This window comes from Mobula hypostoma, assembly GCF_963921235.1.
Source record: "Mobula hypostoma chromosome 22 unlocalized genomic scaffold, sMobHyp1.1 SUPER_22_unloc_1, whole genome shotgun sequence".
Classification (NCBI taxonomy): domain Eukaryota; kingdom Metazoa; phylum Chordata; class Chondrichthyes; order Myliobatiformes; family Myliobatidae; genus Mobula; species Mobula hypostoma.
In genome coordinates this window covers 378,582-399,092 of record NW_026948152.1, presented here as the reverse complement: position 1 = coordinate 399,092, position 20,511 = coordinate 378,582, and the positions used below count along the sequence as shown (strand labels likewise).

The 20,511-nt window shown below is 43.3% G+C and overlaps 1 protein-coding gene across 2 annotated transcripts in view; it reads right to left on the bottom strand.

Moving 5' to 3' along the window:
* LOC134341300 ((E3-independent) E2 ubiquitin-conjugating enzyme UBE2O) overlaps nt 1–20,511 on the bottom strand; it is a 138,869-nt gene that overhangs the window by 71,377 nt on the left and 46,981 nt on the right. For both annotated transcript variants that reach the window (XM_063039177.1, XM_063039178.1), the window contains exons 6-7: nt 12,102–12,245; nt 8,049–8,158 (exon numbers count right to left, since the gene is read on the bottom strand). In XM_063039177.1, coding sequence (XP_062895247.1) covers nt 8,049–8,158; nt 12,102–12,245 — 254 coding nt within the window. The remainder of the gene's footprint in view (nt 1–8,048; nt 8,159–12,101; nt 12,246–20,511) is intronic.

Below are 20,511 nucleotides of genomic sequence, written 5' to 3'. Positions count from 1 at the left end.
TGTAGGGACAGGTGTAGCACTTACACTTACAGGGATAAGTGCCGGGTGGGAGATCTGTGGGGAGGGACGTGTGGACCCACCACAGACGTAAGGTTCACTGGTCTATAATTACCCGGACTATCCCTACTACCTTTTTTTTGAACAAGGGGACAACAGTTGCCTCCCTTCAATCCTCCAGTACCATTCCCGTGGACAACGAGGACATAAAGATCCTAGCCAGAGGCTCAACAATCTCTTCCCTCGCCTCGTGGAGCAGCCTGGGGAATATTCCGTCAGGCCCCGTGGACTTATCCATCCTAATGCATTTTAACTCCAACACCTCCTCTCCCTTAATATCAACATGTTCCAGAACATCAACCTCACTCATATTGTCCTCACCGTCATCAAGTTCCCTCTCATTGGTGAATACCGAAGAGAACTATTCATTGAGGACCTCGCTCACTTCCACAGCCTCCAGGCACATCCCAATTCACACCCGCAAGTTCTAGCCTTATAGCCTCATAACTTGCCCTTCCCCAATTAAAAATTTTCCTGTCCTCTCTGATTCTATCCTTTTCCATGATAATGCTAAAGGCCAGGGAGCAGAGGATACTGTCCCCCAGATGCTCACCCACTGAGAAATCTGTGACCTGACCCAGTTCGTTACCTAGTACGAGATCTAGTATGGCATTCCCCCTGGTCGGCCTGTCAAAATACCATGACGGGAATCTGTCCTGGACACACTTAAACTCTGCTCCATCACAACCCATGGAACTAATCAGGTGCCAATCAATATTAGGGAAGTTAAAGTCACCCATGATAACAACCCTGTTATTTTTGCACCTTTTCAAAATCTGTCTCCCAGTCTGCTCCTCTATCTCTACTGTTACCCCCAATAGAGTAACTGCTCCCTTCCTGTTCCTGACTTCCACCCATACTGACTCAAAAGAGGATCCTGCTACATTACCCACCCTTTCTGCAGCTGTAATAGTATCCCTGACCAGTAATGCCACCCCTTCTCCCCTTTCCCCCCTCTATCCCTTTTAAAGTACTGAAATCCAGGAATATTGAGAATCCATTCCTGCCCTGGTGCCAGCCAAGTCTCTGTAATGGGCACTACATCACAATTCCATGTATGTATCCAAGCTCTCAGTCCATCACCTTTGTTCCTGATGCTTCTTGCATTGAGGTACACACACTTTAGCCCTTCTGCCTTACTACCTTTACACCCTTTATTCTGCTTCTCTTTCCTCAAAACCTCTCTACATGTTAGATCTGGCTTTACTCCATGCACTTCTTTCACTGCTGTCCGGGTCCCATCCCCTTACAAATTAGTTTAAACCCGCCCGAACCACGCTAGCGAACCTACCTGCAAGGATATTGCTCCCCCTCGGGTTCAGGTGCAACTCATCCAATCTGTACAGCTCCCACCTTCCCCAGAAGAGATCCCAATGATCCAAAAATCTAAAACCCTGCTCCCTGCACCAACTCCTCAGCCATGCACTCAACTGCCATCTCCTCCAATTCTTACCATCACTATCACGTAGCGCTGGCAGCAATCCTGAGAACGCCACCCTTGAAGTCCTGCTCTTCAGCCTTCTGCCTAGTTCCCGAAACTCACACTTCAGGACCTCATCCCTCTTCCTGCCTATATCGTTGGTACCAATATGTATCATGACTTCTGGTTGCTTTCCCTCTCGTACCAGGATGTCATGCACCCGGGAGGCAACAAACCATGCGGGTTGTCCTTCTCACATCCACAAAATCTACTGTCTTCTCCCCTGACTATAGGGTCTCCAATGACGACAGCTCTCCTCTTCTCTGCCCCACCCTTCTGTACCACAGGGTCAGACTCACTGCCGGAGGCCCTGCCACTGTGACTCACACCTGGTCGGTCATCCCCGCCAACAGTATCCAGGACGGTAAACTTACTATTCAGGGGAATGGCTACAGGGGTGCTCTGCACTACCTGTCTGCTCACCTTCGCTTTCCCCCCTGACTGTCACCCAACATCCTGCTTCCGGCAGCCTAGGTGTGACTACCTCCCAGTAGCTCTCATCTATGACTGCCTCATTCTCCCTTATGAGTCGAAGGTCATAAGGTCATACACGGTCTTCCAGATCGCCCAGCCCTATGCACTTCTGGCAGATGTGACTCTGCGGGAGAGGGGCGTTCCCCCAAGACTGCCACATCTCACATGAGAGGCACATCACCACCTCAGGAGGCATTGTAAAGACTAACTGCAAGCAAGCTTGTCCTCCGCCTCTTCTCATCGAAGCCTCTCGAGTCAAAGCTCCACTCCTTCAGTGGCCCACTCGCTCACTGGGCGCTTTCCACACAGTAGGCTTATTCAGAAAGTCAGAAGGCATGGGATCCAAGGAAGTTTGGCCAGGTGGATTCAGAATTGGCTTGCCTGCACAAGGCAGAGGGTGGTGGTGGAGGGAGTACATTCAGATTGGAGGATTGTGACTAGTGGTGTCCCACAAGGATCTGTTCTGGGACCTCGACTTTTCGTGATTTTTTTATTAATGACCTGGATGTGGGGGTAGAAGGGTGGGTTGGCAGGTTTGCAGATGACACAAAGGTTGGTGGTGTTGTAGATAGTGTAGAGGATTGTCAAAGATTGCAGAGAGACATTGATAGGATGCAGAAGTGGGCTGAGAAGTGGCAGATGGAGTTCAACCCGGAGAAGTGTGAGGTGGTACACTTTGGAAGGACAAACTCCAAGGCAGAGTACAAAGTAAATGGCAGGATACTTGGTAGTGTGGAGGAGCAGAGGGATCTGAGGGTACATGTCCACAGATCCCTGAAAGTTGCCTCACAGGTAGATAGGGTAGTTAAGAAAGCTTATGGGGTGTTAGCTTTCATAAGTCAAGGGATAGAGTTTAAGAGTCGCGATGTAATGATGTAGCTCCATAAAACTCTAATTAGGCCACACTTGGAGTACTGTGTCCAGTTCTGGTCGCCTCACTATAGGAAGGATGTGGAAGCATTGGAAAGGGTACAGAGGAGATTTACCAGGATGCTGCCTGGTTTAGAGTATGGATTATGATCAGAGATTAAGGAAGCTAGGGCATTACTCTTTGGAGAGATGGAGGAGGAGAGGAGACATGATAGAGGTGTACAAGATATTATGAGGAATAGAGTGGATAGCCAGCGCCTCTTCCCCAGGGCACCACTGCTCAATACAAGAGGACATGGATTTAAGGTAAGGGGTGGGAAGTTCAAGGGAGATATTAGAGGAAGGTTTTTTACTCAGAGTGGTTGGTGCGTGGAATGCACTGCCTGAGTCAGTGGTAGAGGCAGATACACTAGTGAAGTTTAAGAGACTACTAGACAGGTATATGGAGGAATTTAAGGTGGGGGGTTATATGAGAGGCAGGGTTTGAGGGTTGGCACAACATTGTGGGCCAAAGGGCCTGTAATGTGCTGTACTATTCTATGTTCTATGGACCAGGGAGTCACGGAGGGAACGATCCCTGTGGAAAGCGGAGAGGGGTGGAGAGGGAAAGATGTGCTTAGTGGGAGGGTCCTGTAGAAGGCGAGCACCTTCGTCGAGCACCTCCGCTCCGTCCGCCACAACCACCTCCAAAATGCTCTCTCACCAAGAGATCTGACACCTGACCAGGTTCATATCTTAATATCAGATCAAGTACAGCCTCTCATCTACATGTTATGTCAGGAAACCTAACAAACCTAACAAACAAACTCCACCCCATCTAAACCCCTTGCTCTAAGGAGATGCCAGTCAATGTTAGTAAGGTTAAAATCTCCCATTAGAACAGCCCTATAATTGCACCGTTCCAGAATATGCCTCACTACCTGCTCCTTGATGTCCCTGTTACTATTGGGGGTCTATATATAAAACAAAACCAGAAGAGTTTAAAATCACAAACAAGGGAAAATCTGCAGATGCTGGAAATTCGAGAAACACACAAAATGCTGGAGGAACTCAGCAGGCCAGGCAGCATCTATGGAAAAAAAAATACAGTCAACATTTTGGGCCGAAACCCTTCAGCAGGCCTGGAGAAGAAAAGCTGAGGAGTAGATTTAAGAGGGGAAAGGAGAGAGTGAAACACCAGGTGAAAGGTGAAATCTGGAAGAGGAGGAGTGAAGCAAATAGCTGAGAAGTTGATTGGTGAAAGTGAGAAAAGGCCATGGAAGAAAGAACAAGGCGAGAGGAGAACTAGAGGGAGGCGATGAGCAGGCAAGGAGATAAGGTGAGAGAGAGAAATGGGGATGGGAAACGGTGAGGGGGGGGTGGGGGGCATTACAGGAAGTTTGAGAAATCGATGTTCATGCCATCAGGTTGGATGCTATTCATATCGAATACAAGGTATTGTTCCTCCAACCTAAGTGTGACCTCATCAGTGGAGGAGGCCATAGATGGACATACTGGAATGGGAAGTGGAATTAAAATACAAAAGGGTTTAGAGGGACATGGGTTAAACACAGGAAAACGGGACTAGCTCAGGAAGAGATTTTGTTGCATGGACTAATTGGGCAAGTTTAGAACATACAAGAAATACAATTGAACTTAAAACAAAGGGCAACAACATGGGCTGCTGGTGTGATGCAGTTTAATTTTAAAATTCTATTCAGCACAACATATATACTTAATAGCTTGCATGCTTTGGCATTTACTAATATTGTAAACTTTTCCTCCAAGTGTTCAGTATATGAAACAAGTGTCAGAGGAAATGGTTAAAGCAGTTACATTAATAACATTTAACTGGTAATTGAATGTACAGGGACAGAAAAGACCAACGGATGGTTGTAGTTGAGAGTTGAATGTCCAAGGTTACATGTTGTATCGGAGGGATAGGAAAGTAGGCAGAGGGTGTTGGTGTGGCTCTGCTGGTAAAGAACGGCATCAAATCAGCAGAATGATGTGACAGAGGATCGGAAGATGTTGAATCCTTGTGGGTTGAGTTAAGAAACTGCAAGGGTAAAAGGACCTTGATTGCAGTTATATACGGGCCTCCAACAGTAACTGGGATGTGGACCACAGATTACAACAGGAAATAGAAAAGGCATGTCAAAAGGGCAATGTTATGATAGTCGTGGGAGATTTTAACATGCAAGTTGATTGGGAAAATCAGGTTGGTAATGGATTTCAAGAGAGTGAGATGCCTACAAGATGGCTTTTTAAAGTAGTCTGGAAATTGAGCGTACTAGGGGATCAGCTATACCAGATTGGCTGTTATGTAATGAACCAGAGGCGATTAGGGAGCTTAAGGTAAAACAGCTCTTAGGTAACAGTGATCACAATATGAGTTCAACTCAAAATTAGATACGCAGAAAGTAAAGTCTGATGTGCAGTATTTCAGTGGAGTATAGGAAATTACAGTGGCATGAGAGAGGAGTTGGCCAAAGTAAATTGGAAGGAGATGCTGGCAGGAATGACAGCAAAGCAGCAATGGCGAGAGTTTCTGGGCTAAAAAAAAAATGAGAAAGGTGCAGGAAAGATGTATTCCAAACCAGAAGAAATACTCAAATGGCAAAATAGTACAACCGTGGCTGACCAGGAAAGTCAAAGCTGATGTAAAAACAACAGAGGGGGCATACAACAAATCAAAAATAGAGGAAGATAGAGAATTAGGAAGCTTTTAAAAGCCTACAGAGAGCAACTAAACAAATCATAAGGGAAAAGATGAAAAACGAAAGCAAGCTCACAAACAATATCAAAGTGGATAGTAAAAATTTTTTCAAGCATGTAAAATAATAAAAGAGAAATGAGAGTGGATATAGGACCGCTAGAAAAGGAGGCCAGAGAAATAATAACAGGGTACAAGGAAATAGCAGATGAACTAAATGAGTATTTTGCAGTCTTTTTACTGTGGAAGACACTAGCAGTGTGCCAGATGTTGTAGTGTGTGAAGGAAGAGAATTGAGTGCAGTTACTATTACAAGGGAGAAAGTGCTCAAAGAGCTGCAAGACCCAAGGGTACATTTGTCTCCCGGACCAGATGAACTGCACCCTAGGGTTCCGAAAGAAGTTGCGGTAGAGATTGTGGAAACATTAACAATGATCTTTCAAAAATCATTGGACTCTGGCAAGGTGCTACAGGACTGAAAAATAGCAAATGTTACTCCACTCTTTAAGGAGGAAGGCAGCAGAAAGGAAATTATAGACCAGTTAGCCTGACCACAGTGGATGGGAAGATGGGAGTCAATTGTTAATACTGAGGTTATGGAGTACTTGGTGACACAGGACAAAGTCAGCATGGCTTCCTTAAGGGAAAATCTTGCCTGACGAATCTGTAGGAATTCTTTGAGGAGATTACAAGTAGGATAGATGAAGGGGATGCAGTGAATGTTGCATATTTGGACTTTCAGAAGGCTGCTTTGGCAAGGTGCCACATGAGGCTGCTTACCAATTTAAGAGCCCATGGTATTATAGGAAAATTAACATTGGCCAATTGGTAGGAGGCGGCGAGTGAGAATAAAAGGATCTTTTTCTGGTTAGCTGTCAGTGACTTGAGGTGTTCACAGGGGTTAGTGTTGGGACCGCTTCTTTTTATGCTATATATCAATGATTTAGATGATGGAATAAATGGCTTTGTTGCCAAGTTTGCAGATGATATGAAGATTGGTAGAGGGGCAGATAGTGTTGAAGAAACAGATAGGCTGCAGAAGGACTTAGATAGGGAGAAAATTCAAGGAAAAGGCAAATTCAATAAATACAATGTTGGAAAATGCGTGTCATGCACTTTGGTAGCAGAAATAAATGTGCAGACTATTTTCTAAATGGGGAGAACACCCCACCCTTGTGCAGAACACCCTAAAGGTTAATTTGCAGGTTGAGTCAGTGGTGAGGACGGCAAATGTAATGTTAGCATTCATCTCAAGAGGTCTTGAATATAAGAGCAGGGATGTCATGCTGAGGCTTTACAGAACACTGGTGAGACCTCGCCTTGAGTATTGTGAAGTTTGGAGCTCCTTATCTCAGAAAAGACGTACTGGATTTGGAGAGGTTCCAGAGGAGGCTCACAAGGATGTTTCGGGGAATAAAAGGATTATCACATGAGGAATGTTTGATGTCTCTGGGTCTGTACTCGCTGGAATTTAGAAGGATGGCAGGGGGGCGGGGGGGCGGGATTCTCACTGAAACCTTTCAAATGCTGGAAGGCCTAGACAGCGTAGACTTGGAAAGAATGTTTTCCATGGTGGGGGAGTCTAGGACAAGAGGGTACAGCCTCAGGATAGAGGGGTGCCCAATTAAAACATAGAAGCAGAGAAATTTCTTTAACCAGAGGGTGGTGAATTTGTGGAACATGTGACCACAGACAGCTATGGAGGCCAGGTCTTTGGGTGTATTTAAGGCAGAGATTGATGGGTTCTTGATTGGACACGGCACCTAATTTTACAGGGAGAAGGCTGGGGAATGGTGTTGGGGGGGGGTGGGGGGGAAGGAGAAGGATCAGCCAAAATTGAATGGTGAAGAAGACTCAATGGGCCAAATGGCCTAATTTCCACCCTCTGGCTAAAGAAATGGCCTGTGTCTTATGTCTTATGGTCCAAGGGATATAGGACCAATGCAAGGAAATGGGACTAGATTTGATGGGAAAGACCAAAGGATATGGGCCAAATTACAGGCAAATGGGACTAATAGAATCTTGGTTGGCCTGTGCCATACCATTCTGTGATATGCTTGGAAACTAAAGTTAGGAGTGTGAGGTAATTCTTGACAGGGATTAGAAAAATTAATACAGCAAAAAAAAGGCTCTTTGGCCCATCAAGCCCACGTTGTGACTATCCAGTTAGCTTTTATTTTCTGTGTCACTCCTAGAAACATCTCTGAGCTACCAGCCTCACCTTCCTATTATAAGCCATCCAGCCATGTGTGCCAAGAACGCAACAGTATTGCAGAAAAGGACAAGAGACTAAGCCACTCTGTTGAGGAAAGGAAAGCTGAGGGATGACAAATCAAAGGATTTAAAATTAAGAGTTTTTGTGCAGTCAACAAACACAGCTAAGGTTATCAGTGGTGGACTTGCAAGCTTGTTTAACATGCGTCTCATGCACGTCAGATTTAAATGATGTAAAGGAATAAATGATTGCACTACCTGGGCAAGTTCTCCTGTGTAATGAGCGGAGACGGAGGGTAAACACTCTCACTTCCACCAAGACAAAAACTCTTGGTGATCCAAGAAACTCTAAGCTCCACCACTTGCACCTGCAAATAGGAAATACTTCAGGTCATTATGATTCATTTGCACAAGCTTCACAACTCAGATTCTAGAGCCAGTGGTCAAAAAAAGTACTCAATAAACTCAACAGCTAATTCGACAGGAGTCTCTTTACTAGAAAGTGGTTAAGTGGAGCTCACTGCCACAAGAAGCAGTGAATTAATTTTTAAGGGGTGAGACAAGATGGACCAATGTAGGTTACAACCAAAGGGTAAATGTCGGATAGAATGGGCACGTCTGCTTTGTAGCTCCAGTACTTACAAAATGGAAGTTTCATTGCTTAAGTGAAAAAGAGTGGTTGGTCTTTCAGTGCAGCATTTCACTGTGCCCAACCATCTGTCCATGTTGCTCTGGGTGCCATGTCCACAAAAGACAAGCTGCCTCATTCACAGTGCAGAAGAGCAAAACAAAAATTCAGAGGCCCATGGTTATGAATTGCTTAGATATTTCAATAAACATTTAACTGCAGTTTGATCAGATATTTCATTACGAAATTTGGTACGTCACCAAAGACACTCACAAATTTCTACAGATGTATCAGGCAGAGCATTCTAACTGGCTGCATCACCATCTGGTGTGGGGAGAGGGTCTAATGCACAGGATTCAAATGCAGACAAAGGCAATTTGTTATTTTTGTACTGACTCTACTGAAGTGCAGTCCAACTCATTTCACAGTCCTGTCCTCTACCTTCTATCCTACAAATGCAATTCTTTCAATTAGCAGCCTTTTTTTTTTAAAAGTACAGTGAAGGAAAATGTTATTTTAGTTGATTTGCCAATCACCATCATGGCTCAACTTACTGCACTGTTAATAAGTTGGAGTCACAAGACTACAGCACAGAAACAGACCCTTCAGTCCAACTAGTCTGTGCCAAATCATTAAACTGCCCAGTCCTATTGACCTACACCCAGATCATAACCCTGCATACCCCTGCCACGTACAATTCCAAATATCTTATGTTGGAATTGACCTGGCATCCACCACTTGCATTCACAACTCATTCCACACACTCACCACCCTGAGTGAAGACGTTTCCCCCTCATATTCTCCATTCACCTTTAACCCATGACCTCTAGTTGTAGTCCCACCCAACCTCAGTCAAAAAAGCCTGCTTACATTTACCCTTTCTATACCCCTCAATTTTGTAGATTTCTGTCAAATCTCCCAAGGAATAAAGTCCTAACCTATTCAGTCTTTTCCTATAACTCAGGTCCTCAAGTTCCAGCAACATCCTTGTAAATTTTCCATGTACTCTTTCAATCTTATTTACATCTTTCCTGTTGGTAGCTGACCAAAAGCGCATACAATATTTCAAATTAGGGCTCACCGTCTTATACAACTTCAACATAACATCCCAACTCCTACACTCAATACATTGATTTATGAAGGTCAATGTGTTACAAACTTTCTTTATGATTCAATCTACCTGTGACGTCACTTTCAAGGAATTACAGATCTGTAATCCCAGATCCCTCAGTTCTACTGCACTCCTCAGTGTCCTATCACATACCATGCAAAACCTACCCTGGCTGGTCTTACCGAAGTGCAACACCTCACACTAATATGCATTAAATTCCATCTGCCATGTTTCCGCCTATTTTTTCCAGCTGGTCCAGATCCCGCTGCAAGCTTTGATAGTCTTACTCGCAGTCCACTACATCCCCAATCTTGGCATCACCTGCAAATTTGATGATCCAGTTACCCACATTATCATCCAGATCATTGATATAGGTAACAAATAACAGAGCCAGCACTGATCCCTGCAGCACGTCACGAGTCCCAGGCCTCCAGTCAGGGAGACAACCATTTACAACCACTCTCAGGCTACTTATGTTAAGCCAACATCTAATCCAATTTACTAACTCACCTTGAATGCCAAGTGACTGAACCTTCTTGACCACACAGGGCCTTGTCAAAGGCCTTGCTAAAGTCCACATAGACAACATTCACAGCCTTACCTTCATTAATCTTCCTGGTAATTTCCTCGAAAAAACTCCATAAGATTGTTTAAGCATGAGTTACTACGCACAAAGCCACGTTGACTATCCCTAATCAGTCCCTGTCTATCCAAATCCACATATATCCAGTCCCTTTGAATACCCACTACTGACATCAGGCTCACTGGCCTATTATTTCTGCCTTATTCTTAGAGCTTTTCTTAAACAATGGAATACTCACTATCCTCCAATTCTCTGGCACCTCACTCATGGATAAGGATGTTTTAAATATCTCTGCTGAAGCTGCTGTAATTTCTGCATTAGCTTCCCACAGGGTCTGATGGAACACTGTCAAACCCTGGGAATTCATCCACCCTAACTTACCTCAAGACAGCAAGCACCTCCTCCTTATTCTGTATAGGGTTCATGACCTCACTGCTGCATGCCTCATATCTATACACTGTGTCTTGAGTAAATACAGATTTTTTTTAAAAATCTAATAAAATTGCCATCTGTTTCAGCTCCATGCATAGATTAACACTGATCTTCCAGAGGACCCATTTCATACCTCGCCATCCTTTTGTCTTAATATATCTACAGAAGCGTGTTCTTTTTTTATTTCTTATACTGCTCAGGTATCTCATTTGTTCATGCCTGCCTATACCCACTATGGACCTACACTTTCTTAACCAGCACCTCAATATCTCTATAACCAATTGTTCCATAATCTGTTATCCATGCCTTCTATTCTGACAGGAACAAATAAACTCCATATTCACAAAATTTCACGTTTAAAGGCCTCCCATTTACCAAGTACACACTTGCCAGAAAACAATCTATCCCAATCCATACTTTCCAGATCCTCTCTGATACCAACATTATTAAAATTATATTTCTTTCCAGTGCTAAAACCCTTCACAATTTTAAGCATCTTCCTATACGAGGGGCATCACAGCCCTCCAATTCATGTGCGCACCTGAAGGCCCTCCGCCATAGAATCATTTTTGTAAATAATTTCTGCATCCTCCCCAGTCTTCACATTGTTGTTAAGACCTACACACCAAGCCAGTGGTTTATGAAGCATAGAGTTGATAAGAAATTTCTTTACCCAGAGGGTGATGAATCTGTGGAATTCATTGCCATAAGGCCAAATTATTAAGTATATTTAAAGCAGAGGTTGATAGGTTCTTGGTTAGTCAGGATGACAAAGGTTACAGGGAGAAGGCAGGAAAATGGGTTTGAGAGGGATAATAAATCAACCATGGAATGGCAGAGAAGACTTGATGGGTCAAGAGGCCTACTTCTGCTCCTACATCTTATGATCTTATTCTGCACTGTTATTGATTTAACTTGCTCAACCTCAATGTACCATGAACAGTAGGCAAGATTTACCATTTCTCAGTATAATAAGGAAATATAATTTTGTATGTACAATGATGCACATCTGGAATAGGTTGGCAGTGCACTGGTGAAAACATACAATGGTGCCATTTAGGAGACTTTTGGATAGATACATGAATATCAGGGTATAGAAGGCTACAGATTACATGCAAGCAGAAGACATTTAGTTTAATTTGGTATTGTGTCTGGCACAGACCTCATCAGCCAAAGAGTCTGTTCCAATGCTCTTCCACGTAATGCTCATGTATGTTCTAATCAGGGTTACACAGTTTAAACTGTAAAAATATTAGCTCATCTTGAAATGCTGATTACTACTCTGACAGTTTATAGAATATCTTTTAAACATTTCTCGTGTTTCTCCTTGAATTCATTGGGAGGGCTATGCAGAATGTGAAGGTTGGACTGATCTCAGAGTAAAGGTTGGCAAAACATCGTGGGCCAAAGGACCTGTATTCCATGTTCTATGTTCAAACTGAGAAACAGTCAACCCACAAATACAAAAATCTATTTAATTCCCATAAAATCACCCAATACCCAGATGACAATACCTTCTACTGAAACACATTCTTTGTACTTAGCAGAAAAACTTACTTCTTCAACAACTGCTTTAAACTTGCTCTTTTTGCTCAATACAGGTCGGACACCAGATAACCATTGCACATTGGAGAAAACTTTAGCTGCTCCGAACAACATCTGTCCTGGATAAAACCCATAGGATTCATCAAAGAATTGCCCCTATAAACAGAAAGGTATCGATGAATGTAATTAACATTGACCCTTTCAAGTACACAAACTCAGTATGTGAAAACTCGAATCAGCTCAGTGCAGAATATAAAGAATGAATCAAGCAAGTCTTCAAAAATAATATTCACGATGCAGATTTTCACAAACCTTTCTCTAGAGAAAATAATTAAGTTGGCTTAAGTTACATCTATTTATTGACAAATCCAGCCATATATTAACACACTCAGAAGCAAGTGATGCAATAGATAAGAGTCCTCAGGAATAAACATCATAGGTAAGAATGGGTAGGTTCAAGGGGAATGTGAGGGGCAAGTTTTATTTACTCAGTCATGGATGCCTGGAATGCACTGTCTGGTATGGTGGTAGAGGCAAATGCATTAGAGGCTTTTAAGAGATGTTTGTATAGGCATATGGATGTAAGGAAGATGGAGGGATATGAATATGGTGTAGGTAGAAGTAATTAGTGTTTGGGTGTTTTTGATTTGCTATTTAGCTGGTTTGGCACAGCATTGTGGGCCAAATGGCCTGCTCCTGTGCTGTACTCTATGACCATACACTTCCTTGCACTATATTCTATCAGGACGAAGGGTCACGGCCCGAAACGTCAACTGTACCTTTTCCTAGAGATGCTGCCTGGCCTGCTGCGTTCACCAGCAACTTTGATGTGTGTTGCTCATGTGTGGCACCTTGTCAAAGGCCTTTCTAAAAATCCAAATAAACATCCACTGACTATCCTTTGTCCACCCTGTCTGTTATTTCCTCAAAGGATCCCAACAGATTTAATAGGCAAGATTTCAGCTCAAGGAAACCATGCTGATTTTAGCCTGCTTTCTTATGCGCCTCCAGGTACTCTGAAACCCCATACTTAATCGACTCCAACATCTTCCCAACCACTGAAGTCAGGCTAACTGGCCTATAATTTCCTTTGTAATTTTTCAGCCTTCCAGGCCTGTTGAGTTCCTCTAGCACTGTGTTGAGCCAACATCTGCAGAATCTCATGAAACTGGTTGGCATAGAGGAGCTGGGCTAAAGGACCTGCTTCCCTGAAGTCCTGATTCTAGTGCCAGAATTACTCAGGGAAACTACAAATTCAACACCAGTCTCCTTTACACATTCTTGTCAAACAGCCCTTTCCTCATTCATTGACTGAACCATTTCCCCCCTCTTCTGCATGCTTTCACTCTCACACAGACTGCACCAGGGAATACAGGCAAACCGCACTATAAAGCTGCAGCAATGAAAATGGCCCTCCAGTTTACTAAGCCCAGTAACAGCCATCTAATCAACCGCTTCCCTTGTTATTAATCAAAGCCCGACAGTTTTCTCTAAGGTGTCTATCACTATCAAAGGGTACAGCACACCTTGGCTGCAGAGTAAAAATCCAATGTTAAAAAAATACTCATTATATCCTTCTATAATAAACAGTTTAAGTACTGAAAGCTGTTCTCACTTTAGGTCTAAACAGGTGTTCGTTTTACATCCTAACTACTATTTCTTCAAACAAATCATCGTACTTGACCTGCCCAGTATCAGCATTGCTCCATTATTAGTTGCCAGCTTAGATCTAAACAAAGCCATACTACACTAGATACAATATCTTCCCCAAAACTCCAGAAGAATCACTCCCAAAACTGCCAGCTACAGAAAAGCTACACAGGCTGTATCACTTCTGTCCACCTACCCCATCCCATCCCACCCCCTCTAATCCCAAGATCTATCCCTACGTTCTCTAGAGTTCAGAGTTACACAGTATGAAACAGACCCTGCAGCGCCAACTCAGTCACAAAGGTCTACCTGTTCTAGGCCTAATTGTCTGCACATGGCCTGTTTTTCTTCCTTTACCTGTCCAAATGCCTTTTAAACATTGTAACTGTACCCACTCTACAAGTTTCCCAGTAGCTTACACTCTATACCCAGCAGCCTATGAGGAAAACATTGTGTCAGGTTCCTTTCAAAGCTTTCCCTTCTACCTGAAATGTATGTCCTCTAGTTTTAGACTCCCCTACCCTGTGAAAGACAAGCCATTCACTTCTATGTCCTGCATGATTTTATATACTTCTATAAGGTCACCCCTCAGCCTTCTACACTCCAGAGAAACTTATCCAGCCTCTTCTTGTAAATCTAGTCTTTCCACAACGTGAAGATGGTATCAAAACTTAATTTCATTTAAACAGGGTTTAATAGATCAATTGCAGCCCCTGCTAGAGTCTAGAACATTGATTATAGCTGCAGGACCAAGTGGGGAGAAACTTAATACACACAGTACAAAAATTTTCGAATTCACTACCCCAGAGGGCTGTGGAGGTACAGTCATTGTAAAAAAAAACACACACCAGGAATCAGAATCAGGTTTATGATCATCAGCATGTGACGTGAAATTTGTTTACTTAGCAGCAGCAGTTCAATGCAATACATAATATAGAAAAACCAAAATAATAATAATCAGTAAGTAAATCACTTACAGTATATGTATGTTGAATAGAATAAAAATCATGCAAAGAATAGAAATAATATACATTTAAAAAGTAAGGTAGTGTCCAAGGGTTCAATGTCTATTTAGGAATTGGATGGCAGAGGGGAAGAAGCTGTTCCTGAATTGCGGAGTGTGTGCCTTCAGGCTTCTGTACCTCCTACCTGATGGCCTCCAAACAGCAGCTGGGATGATGATTACAAATTACAGCAGGAGATAGAAAAGGCGTGTCAGAAGGGCAATGTCATGATAAGCATTGGGGATTTTTAACATGAAAGTGGATCGGGAAAACCAGGCTAGTACTGGACCTCAAGAGAGAATTTGTAGAATATCCAAGGGATGGCTTTTCAGAACAGCTTGTGGTTGAGCCCACTAGGGGATCGGCTGTTGTGCAATGATCTGGAGATGATAAGAGAGCTTAAGGTTAAGGAACCCTTAGGGAACAGTGATCACAATATGATCGAGTTCACTTTGAAATTTGAGAAGGAGAAACTCAATACCAGTGTGTCGTCGGTATTTCAGCAGAATAACGGAAATTACAATGGCATGAAAGGGGAACTGGCCAAGGTTGACTGGAAAGGGACACTAGCAGGAAGGACAGCAGAGCAGCAATGGCTGGAGCTTCCACAAAAAATCAGGGAAATGCAAGACATAAATATTCCAAATAAGAAGAAATTTTCAAATGGAAGAAGGACACTACCGTGACTGACAAATGAAGTCAGAGCTATAGTAAAAGCAAAAGAGGGCATACAAAGAAGCCAATCTAGTGGGAAGATAGAGGATTGGGAAGCTTTTAAAAACATGCAGAAGGAAACTAATATCAAAGAAGATACTAAAAGTATTTTTACGTATATAAAGAGTAAAAGAGAATTGAAGGTAGATGTAGGACCAATAGAAAATGACACTGGAGATATTGTAATGAGATGCAGAGATAGCAGAGGGACTGAATGCATATTGTGCATCAGTCTTCACAGTGGAAGATACCTGTAGCATACTGGACATTCAAGAGTGTTAGGGAAGTGAAGTATGTGCAGTGAAAATTATGACTGAGGTGCTCAGGAAGCTTAATAGTCTGAGGATAGATAAATCTTCTGGACCTGAATGCACCCTTAGGTTCTGAAGGACGCGCGCAGGCATGAACAATGATGTTTCAAGAGTCGAGAGATTCTGGCATTGTACTGGATGACTAGAAAATTGCAAATGTTACTCCACTATTTAAGAAGGGTGGGAGGCAGCAAAAAGAAAACTATAGCCTGACATCAGTAGTTGGAATCCATTGTTAAGATTGAGATTAGAATACCTGCAGGTACGTGACTAGATAGGCCAAAGCCGCATGGTTTCCCGATAGGAAAATTATGCCTGACTAACCTACTGCTATTTTATGAGGAAATTACAAGCAGGGAAGACAAAGGAGATGCAGTAGACATGGTGTACTTGGATTTTCAGAAGGCCGTTGACAAGGTGCTGCACATGAGGCTGCTTAGCAAGATAAGAGCCCGTGGAATTACAGGGAAGTTACTAACATGGGTGGAGCATTGGCTGATCACCAGAAAACAGAGAGTGGGAATGAAGGGATCCTATTCTGGCTGGCTGCTGGTTACCAGTGGAGTTCCACAGGGGCTGGTTTTGGGACCACTGTTTTTTTACGATGTACGTCAATGATGTGGACTACGGGATAAATGGATTTGTGGCTAATTTTGCCCATGATACAAAGATAGGTGGAGGAGCAGGTAGTGTTGAGGAAACAGAGCCTGCAGAGTCACTTAGGTAATTTAAGGGAATGGGCAAATAAGTGGCAAATGAAATACAATATTGGAAAGTGTATGGTTATGCACTTTGGTGGGAGAAATAAACGGGCAGATTATTATTTAGATAGGGAGAGAATTCAAAATGCAGAGAGGCAAAGGGACTTGGGAGTCCTTGTGCAGGATACCCTGAAGGTTACCTCCAGGTTGAGTCAGTGGTGCAGAAGGCAAATGCAATGTTGGCATTCAGTTCTAAAGATACAAAATATAAGAGCAGGGATGTGATTTTGAGGCTCTAAGGCACTTATGAGACCACACCTGGAGTACTGTGTGCAGTTTTGGGCTCCTTATTTTAGAAAGGTATACTGACATTGGAGACAGTTCAGAGAAGATTCACGAGAATGATTCCAGGAATAAAAGGGTTACCGTATGAGGAACGTCTGGCAGCTCTTGGGCTGTATTCCCTGGAGTTCAGGAGACTGAGGGGGAGATCTCATAGAAATGTTCCAAATGTTAAAAGGCCTGAACAGATTAGATATGGCAAAATTATTTCCCATGGTAGGGAAGTCAAGGACAATAGGGCACGACTTAAGGATTGAAGGACATCCATTTAGAACAGAGATGTGGAGAAATTACTTTCATCAGAGGGTGGTAAATCTGTGAAATTTGTTGCCATGAGCGGCTGTGGAGGCCAAGTCATTGGGTGCATTTAAAGCAGATATAGATAGGTTCTTGATTAGCCAGGACATCAAAGGTTATGGGGAGCAGGCAGGGGAGCAGGGATGACTGGAAAAATTGGATCAGCCCATGACCGAATGGTAGAGAAGACTCGATGGGCTGAATGGCCTACTTTTGCTCCTATACCTTATGGTCTTATGGTAACAGTGAGAAAAGGGCATACCCTGTATGCTGGAGGTCCTTAAAAATGGACGCTGTCTTTCTGAAACACTACTCCTTGAAGATGTCCTAGGTACTTTGTAGACTAGTACCCAAGATGGAGCCGACTAAATATACAACCCTCTGCATCTTCTTTTGGTCCGGTGCAGTAGCCTCCCCATACCAGACAGTGATGCAGCCCGTCAGAATACTCTCCATGGTACATTTATGGAAGTTTGAGTGTATTTGTTGACATACCAAATTCTTCAAACTCCTAATGAAGTATAGCAGCTGTCTTGCCTTTATTATACTTGCAGTGATATGTTGGGACCAGGTTAGATCCCCAGAGATCTTGACACCCAGGAACTTGAAACTGCTCACTCTCTCCACTTGTAATCCCTCTATGAGGATTGGTATGTGTTCCTTCGTCTTACCCTTCCTGAAGTCCACAATCAGCTCTTTCGTCTTACTGACGTTGAATGTCAGGTTGTTGCTGCGACACCGCTCCTAGTTTAGCATATCTCGGTCCTGTACGCCTTCTCATCACCAGCTGAGATTCTACCAACAATGGTTATATCATCAGCAAATTTATAGATGGTATTTGAGCTAATCCTAGCCACACAGTCATGGGTGGAGAGTACAGCTGGGCTAAGCACACACCCGAGGTGCAAAAGTGTCAATCGTCAGTGAAGAGATGTTATCACCAATCCGCACAGATTGCGGTCTTCCGGTTAGGAAGTCAAGGATCCAATTGCAGAGGGAGATACAGAGGGCCAGGTTCTGCAGCTTCTCAATCAGGATAGTGGGAGTGATGGTATTAAATGCTGAGCTATAGTCGATAAACAGCATCCTGACGTAGGTGTTTGTGTTGTCCAGGTGGTCTAAAGCCATGTGAAGAGCCATTGAGATTGCACCTGCCGTTGACCTATTGTAGTGATACGCAAATTGCAATGGGTCCAAGTCCTTGCTGAGGCAGTAGTTCAGTCTAGTCATGAACAATTTCTCATAGCATTTCATCACTGTAGATGTGAGTGCTACCAGGCGATAGTCATTAAGACAGCTCACATTATTCTTCTTAGGCACTGGTATAATTGTTGCCTTTTTGAAGCAAGTGGGAGCTTCCGCCCGTAGCAGTGAGGTTGAAAATGTCCTTGAATACTCCTGCCAGTTGGTTGGCACAGGTTTTCAGAGCCTTACCAGGTACTCCATCAGGACCTTCCACCTTGTGAAGGTTTGAGGGTTCACTCTCTTTAAAGACAGCCTAACATCGGCCTCTGAGACAGAGATCATAGGGTCATTAAGTGCAGCAGGGATCTTCACAGCTGTAGTTATATTCTCCCTTTCAAAGCGGGCATAGAAGACACTGAATACATCTAGTAGTGAAGCATCGCTGCCATTCATGATATTAGGTTTCACTTTGTAGGAAGCCATGTCTTGCAAACCCTGGCAGACTTGTCATACATACGATGTTGCCTCATTGGAAATTATCTCTTCACCCTTGAAATAGCCCTCCGCAAATCATACCTGGTTTTCTGGCACACACCTGGGTCGCTAGACTTGAATGCCACAGATCTAACCTTCAGCTGACGATGTACCTCCTGGTTCATCCACGGCTTTTGGTTTGGGAATGTATAGTAAGTCTATGTAGGCACACACTCATCCACACAGGTTTTAATGAAGTCGGTAACAACTGCAGCATACTCATACAGGTTCGAAGATAAATCCTTGAATACCGTCCAGTCCCCCGATGCAAAGCAGTTCTGTAGGCGCTCCTGTGCTTTCCTTGTCCATACCTTCTTGATCCTCACTACTGGTGCTGCAATCTTCAGTCTCTGCTTATACTCAGGGAGTAGAAGTACAGCCAGGTGATCAGACTTCCCAAAGTAAGGGCATGGAATAACATGGTAGGCATTCTTGATGGCAATGTAGCAATGGTCCAGTGTGTTGTTTCCTCTAGTATTGCAAGTGATCTGTTGATGGTAATTGCTTAGTGATTTTTTTCAGACTAGCTTGGTTAAAATCTCCCAAAACGATGATGAAGGCATTAGGATGCGCTGTTTTGTGCATGTTGATCCCATTGGTCAGATCATCCAAAGCCTGACTGAGACGGGTCTGAGGTGAAATGATCCCAAAGAACTCCTGCGGTAGGTAAAAAGGACAGCACTTAACTGCTAGATATTCCGGGTCTGGGGGATATCTAGGATTTCGTGAAACAAAGGACACACACAGTCCTAATGTCCCTCTGATTCAGAACCCTAGCTCTGAAATCATTGATTTTATTCATCAGAGACTGCACATTTGCCAGCAAGATATTCAGTATTGGGATATCTGGATATTAAAGGGATATCTGGATATTAAAGGAACACCACAATAGGGCTGGAAAATGACATTGGGGAACAGCCATGATATTGATGAATGACAAAACCAAATGGTCACTGCCTGCTTCTATGTTCTTCTGTCCTTAAACCACCATTTTCTTCACATTCACGGGCAGGATAAAATACAACACTGCAGTGAAGTAGTATAGTGCAGGAACAGGTGCTTCAAACTCCATCTCACTGACCATGACATCAATGTTAATTAATCCAACTGTCTCACATGGTCCGTAACCCTTTATTCCACTGCCTGTTCACGTGCCACTTAAATGCCTCTTGTAGGTACAAGCTCCACAGGCAGAGTGTTCCAGGCACTTGCCTTGCCCATCTCCTCTGAACTATCATGCCCTAGTCAGGTATCAGAATTGTACATTCCACTACCTTTGTCAATCTTCATCACTTCAAAAAAAATACCTCAAATTTGTGAAGGACATCCCTTGCACAAAAACATGTAATCCCATGATGATACTCCATACTACTGATAATGAAGACAAGTATCCGGTAAGTCTTTTTAACCATTTATCTACCTGTAGTCTGATATTAGATTTCCTTGTCCATGTAGTGAGGTCAGTACAGCTAGGGCCCTAACACCGTCTATATCCCGGTTTCATTAGTCCTCCTAATATGCATTAGTTCATATATTTCAGACCAAACTACAGTCTATGCAGCCTATCTTCACTGATACCATTATTCACCACTGAAAAATGCAAATTAGTCTACCTCCATGAAGTTGCGCCAGCTATCCTGATTAACTCCCAAGTGCAGGAGGTACAGCGTGTTATAGATGGGAG